The 6,503-nt window shown below is 32.5% G+C and overlaps 1 protein-coding gene across 1 annotated transcript; it reads left to right on the plus strand.

The window, feature by feature from the left end:
- LOC109950415 (cyclic nucleotide-gated ion channel 1-like) lies at nucleotides 1,880-5,936 on the plus strand. Its single transcript, XM_020569034.1, has 8 exons — nucleotides 1,880-1,917; nucleotides 3,214-3,709; nucleotides 3,920-4,108; nucleotides 4,180-4,247; nucleotides 4,398-4,502; nucleotides 4,994-5,108; nucleotides 5,255-5,371; nucleotides 5,451-5,936. Exons 1-8 carry the CDS (start codon nucleotides 1,880-1,882, stop codon nucleotides 5,934-5,936), a joined length of 1,614 nt encoding a protein of 537 aa, XP_020424623.1.

Here is a 6,503-nt window from a genome sequence, read left to right on the forward strand (position 1 = left end):
TCCTTTTAAGAAACTTTTTTGAACCATTAGATTAATATCCAACGGTGAGTGACCACAATCTCTTGGACTCTTGTGGTCCAAGAGATCAGGACTGTATAAAGCAAAAGGCAGAGAATGGTGAAACATTCAAAATACCAGAAAATATTCTTAGTTAATTCAAACACTAGCCTCTCTGCACGCGCTTCCGCACCTGCGAGAGGCTTTTTTTTTTTTTAAACTTTAAATTTATTTTAGAATTAAAAAAGATAATGGGTAGTTGTGGTCCATAAAAATAGGATCCATTATTTGATTATTATTTTTATTTTTATTTTTTTAATATGAAAAGTGTGAATTTACCATATTATCCTCATTTAATTAATAATTTCAATTCTTAATGTTTGCATTATCCAAGGATATTTTCTGGTATTTTGAATGTTTCACCATTTTCTGCCTTTTGCTTTATATATATAGATTAACAATTAAAATTATTAATTAAATGAGGATAATATGGTAAATTCATATTTTTTTATATTAAAAAAATAAAAATAAAAACAAAATCAGATAATAAGTCATACTTTTATGGAACATAACTACCCATATTATTTTTTCTTAGTTCTTTAAAAAAAAAAATAAGGCTAGTAATAAGAATAACAATAAACAAGATTAATATAATATCTCACTTGAACAACATCCAACCAACAATAATCACTTGGCCAAAAAAAAAAAAAACAATACAATAATCAAGAACAAGAGCTCCCCAACTCTTTTGAAAAAATAATAAGTTTTTGTTTTCTTTTTAACAATTCTGGTTAATAAAATAATGTGTTCTTCTCCTTGATTAAACAAAAAATGCTTTGCATATATGAATTAGGCTAGCTTATCAGGAAAGTAAGCTCATACTCTCGCACTCAGAAGTGGAGCCACTTAAAGCATTTCCAGCGGGAGGCTCCAGCCTGGGCAAGAGGCCCTCTAGGCCCCCATTTGTGTTTCTAGTGCCCTATTCTTGCTAGGACAAAAAATGAGCTCCACCTGCCATGCAAGCAATTAATAGACATTTTGATGTCAAAGTTAAAATTGGAATCAGATTGTAAAAAATTGAAAAGCAAAGGGTATGTAATTGTTAAAATTTAGAGTGCAGAGACAAACGTCCCTTAAGGGTAAGATTTCATTGTACTAAATCGAAATTAACCTTTATATTTTTCTTACAAAATACAATATGCTTTAGAAATGACCATTGACCATTGCATGTGGCAGCATCACACAGATGAGCGCATTGGGCGCGCGGTGATTTTAGTTGGTTGAGTTGAGAGAAGACTTTGTGACTTAAATTATTATCTTAAGAGAAAGACTTGGGCAAAAGAGAAGACCCATAAGCCCCAATTAATATCGTCAAGTCTTTTCTTTTCTTTATTTGATCACTCGCTCGCCCAATGACAGTTGTTGATTAATAAAAATTAAGAAATAAAACTATAAAACGAGGACCGTGACAGTTGTTGATTAATAAAAATTAAGAAATAAAACTATAAAACGAGGACCATACTTTGAGTTAGTTATTGTTAACTTTGTCAATGCGTCTCAGATTTTGTTGCTCTTCGTTTTCTTCAAATCCCTCCTCTCTGGTATCTGCTCCTACCCAGTGTTGCATGTAAGTTTCAATATAATGTAGCTATATTCTCTCTCTTACACACACACACACACATATATATATATATTGTGAAGTTAGAAGGGGCTTCATTCTCTTCACACATGGACACGAAAATTCTCTAATTTTCACTTCATATTTGGCTAATATTTGCAGGAGTATGTACTCGAATTAACTCTATAGTTTAACAAGAACGAGCTACCTGAGTTTTTGAATAATCCGTAGAATTGAGAGAGAGGATACAAATAAGCTTGAGATATGATCAAACCGGTTCAAGATGTATCAATTGAGTTGAGGTTAAGTTCTTTACTTAACACCTTTTTCTTTTTCTTTTAATGTTTATTTTTTATTTTTATAGGAAACTTCGATGGTATGAGGACTATTTTAGGTGCATACTTAATTTATTTATGTGAAAAATCACTTGAATCCGATATAATTTGACTACTCAATTGAGTTATTGAAATTTTAGTATTTTCTTGAAGTACCTTGTTCATTGATTTTGTACGACACAATTGTATGTCAAAACGGTTTCCGATTTGTCTAATTTTTTGCAAGGATTTGTGAATGTAGACTTAAAAAATATAGATGGTTTGGATCGTTGAAAAACAATCGTTCGGGGTCCCTCAAATAAAATTATTTGAGAGATCCTTCAATAAAATGGGTATATATATAGCTAAACTCGAGCAAATTTGGGTTTTTAAATAAATAAAAGCTACTTTTTTTCTCCAGACCAAGACAAAAGCACATGTTTTTAGAAAATGTGAATTTTGCATATATATATATAGAGCTTCCATTGAGGGGTCTCTCAAATAAGCTTATTTGAGGGACACCCTTGTAGAGTCCACTCAACATTGTATTTCACTAATTCAAATCGTCTATTTTGTAAATGAATATTCAAAGATCATCTCTATAAAAATCCACTTAAATCTGATATCATTTATTCACTTAATTAAATTATTGAAATTCAAGTACTTTCTTAAAATACTATGTTCATTAATTTTGTTGGTATCAATTAGATGCCTTAATGATTTTCAATTTGCAAGGATGATTTTCGAATGAAGATGTGAAAAATAAATGGTTTGGATTGTTAAATTTTTTTTTTTTCGTAAGGAACCCTAAAAGGTGTCTTTCAAATGAAATTATTTGAGAGATTCCTCAATAAAAGAACACTATAGATATGGGCCTTTTAATATAGACCAAGTGAACGATCAAAATGTTGGGAAGATAACCCTCCTATTATAGTTTTGAATAAAAACCCAATTTTCATTTATTACTTAGTTTTTATGATTATTTTGCCTTTAAAAGTAAATAATAGAAACAAATAAAAAACACTTTTTTTATACAATTAAAAGCGCTTTATTTATGATTTGTATAATACGCATAATTAATTTACATATAATCTACCTAACCAAAAGGTAAAAATGAAGAACATATATCCATACATGACGAAAAATATGCATGAATGTTAAAATTAAGTATATTATATTCATCACTTATATATACGTGTTAGAAGTGCATATAACCGATATATACTTAATTTTTCTTCTCTTGGACGAGATTATATATTTGTTAATTTGTTGTGTCTTGTTCAGTAATCTAGATGAGAAGGGGGAATCTGCCAAGCTCAAGGAAGATGGAGGACACAGAAGTATAAGTAGTGCTGCAGCAAAACGGCCAAAACTGGAGGAAGTTGTTATTAACGCATATCAGATTCATCATCAGCCAAAAATATTCCTTCCAAAGTGGGAGATCATATTTACAGTAGCATCTGCATTTGCTGTGTTCGTTGATCCTTTGAGCTGCTACGTTCCCGTCATCATCGACGATAGCACGTGCTACTATTGGGACCAAACCTTGATGTGGACATTTTTCGCCTTACGATCGGCCGGCGATCTATTTTATGGAATGGACATTTTAGTTTTCATAAAGCGACGTCGAGGCAATGTTAATGCCAAGCCATTTGGGGCCTCCTGGACAAAGCATTTTGGCGGTCATGATTCCACAATTTGGAAGGTGTTGAATGGCCAGAAATCACTTAGGTTCTTAGGCATTCTACCTCGCATTTGTGCTGCTTTTCCCATTCTACAGGTATATAAGTTCGTACCTAAGAAAACTAGCCTTTTTCCACGTAATTAAATATCTTATCTTGAAATTAATATTAATATTAAAAAAACTACTCATGCCAGAGTTACGTTTAGACTTGGCAGCATACATAAACATTTATCTTTATATGTTAATAATTACTTAATATTGGTTACACAGTAATCAAATTTTAACTGTTGGCTTAATTGTGTCCAGGCAATCATATTGATTGGAAAATACACATACCTTGATAACAGTAATCTTTTTTATCTAATTCCAATCCAATATACTCTACGTGCTTATAACCTCTACCGATGGCTCGATCGGCATGCTAACTTAGAGACCGCAGTAAAAAGATTGCTTAAAGCTGCTCTGGACTTCCTTCCATTCATCCTTACTGCTCATGTAAGTTTCAATCTTGTCTGCCATATTCGATGAACTATTGATTATTGACTATCTGCTCGTTGGTCCTTCAGCTATTCGGAGCCTTGTGGTACTTTTTTGCTGTGGACCGAAAGATAGTTTGCTGGCAGGAGCATCTCTGTAAATTTGATGATATATGTGGTCGTGAAACGCTTGCTTATTTCTTCTATTGCAGTAGATTCACTCCAGAAAACAATATGATGTTCAATGTCTCGCGTTTACACGAATTATGCGCTGTACAACTTTCAGCAAATGTAACAAGTTTACCTTTCGATTATGGTATATATCTATACGCTCTCCAATCTAATATGACAAGCTCAAGAGATCTTCCAGTGAAGATGTTACAATGTATTTGGTGGGGCTTGCGAAATCTGAGGTTTGTATATTTATGAGGCTTTTTAACTTTTCATGATGATCCCTTAAAAATAAATAAGTCATGTTTTGATCCTATAATTACAATTTACTAGGATGTCATAGTAGTAAACACGTTCTTATATTTCTGATTTTAAAAAAAAGGTTCTTATATTCTAACACTACCAATTAATTATATATATAGAATTTCATGCAAAGTTTTAAACCCATCAACTCTTCCTTGTGTCGTCTAAGGAAATTTCTTTGACTCTGAAAATTTCTTTATCTTAGAGCATTTCCAACTGATATGTCAAATTTCTTTATCTTAGACATGAAATGACAAAAAATGAAGGATAGAGTTGCTCCAACCAAATAGTCAAATCCTACATAGATTTGAAGGCTGGAAGAGATATGTTAAAAATGACATATCCTTGGAGATGCTCTAGATGAGTCAGTTTTGTTAAAAGATTATTAAACACTTATCAAATATATTGCTTCTTCATTTTCTTTTTGCAGTTCTTTTGGTTCAAACCTACAGACCAGTTTCTTTAAGGACGAAATCATCTTTTCGATTGTGATCTCTATAAGTGGCTTGGCACTATTTTTAGTATATCTCAATTCAAGGGTGCAGGTTGGTGTTTAAACAAAACTGATGTCCTTTTTTTTGTTTGACAAAGCGATATTCTAAACTAAATTTATGTCTTTAAATTTGAAGCTCCTCTATATAAATTTCCGTATTAATTCTTGTGTATCTATAAAATTAATAATTATATGTAGGGGTCGAAAAAAGTGTCAAATCAGCTTAAATTGCAACAGAAGATTGAAACGATATATCCAGACATAATAGAGCAAATGCGTAATATGTGCCGTCTCGGCTTGGCTTCACTAAAGAAAGTAAGTAGTTGGATTAATTTGCTCTGATTCTTTCTATTAAATTTTGTTCATTAAATTATATATATATATATATTGGTAGGTGCCGTTGCTTGAAAGTACAGATGAGAAAGTGTTAAAAGCAATCTGCGAGTATCTTAAGCCGGTAACTTATGGTGAGGATGTTTATATCATTCGGGAGGGAGAACCACTTCGAAAGATGTTTTTCATCACACGAGGCACAGCATTGACCTACACACCTATTAAGGGTGGAACAAATGTGTGCAAGTGCCTTGAGAAAAGTGATTTTCATGGAGAAGAACTTCTAAATTGGGCATTCAAATTGTGCTCATTTTCAGAGTTACCTATCTCCACTACAAATCTTATGTCCCAAACGAAAGTTGAAGTATTTTCAATTAGGGCCAACCACTTGAAGTCAATTGTTGCTCAATTTTGGTGGTATTTTCGGAGGGAGCTTTCTCGTTCTCAATTGGAGTATTTTGCAGCTTCTTCCATACAGGTATTCTGGCGCCGCCATCGTGCAAAGGCTAAGGGCCCAACTGAATGGGACAAACTTACATTAAATTAGCCCAAACTACGACATAAAAAAAAAGAGTGTAATAAGCACATAAACCAACTACTTTTTTTTTCTTATCTTGTGTGGGTATGTTGCTTGTGTTTGTGTTACTTTGTTGTTGTTTTCAATTTGAGTTACTAAATATTTCCCTGCTTTGAATTTGTTTTGGACCTTGTAACATGCAATAATTTATTATTGTTTTGAAGTTGTGCCTTGTTTTAAGTTTTTTGAAGTGCTTTTCTTCGGCCTTGGCCCTTTTCTATATGGTTTCCTTGTTTTGGCTTTGCACAAGCCACTAGGTTTCTTGTTAAGTAATGATTGTGACCCAAAAACGAGCACTACAAAAAAAGAAGAAGGTGGCAACAGTCATTATTATTTGATAATATTTGATGACTAATGCTGAAGTGACTAATTTAGTCACCCCAGCATTAGTCCCAAAATGTCACTAAACAATGGTGACTGTTGTCACTTTTTTTGTTGTTGTTGTAGTGATGAAGGCTAGTTTTTTTTATTTTTTTGCAGTAACACCTTTGAATAATGACAATGCCAAAAAAAGCCTTATTTGCTTACTGAAAGTAT

This window comes from Prunus persica, chromosome G7 (assembly GCF_000346465.2).
Source record: "Prunus persica cultivar Lovell chromosome G7, Prunus_persica_NCBIv2, whole genome shotgun sequence".
NCBI lineage: Eukaryota > Viridiplantae > Streptophyta > Magnoliopsida > Rosales > Rosaceae > Prunus > Prunus persica.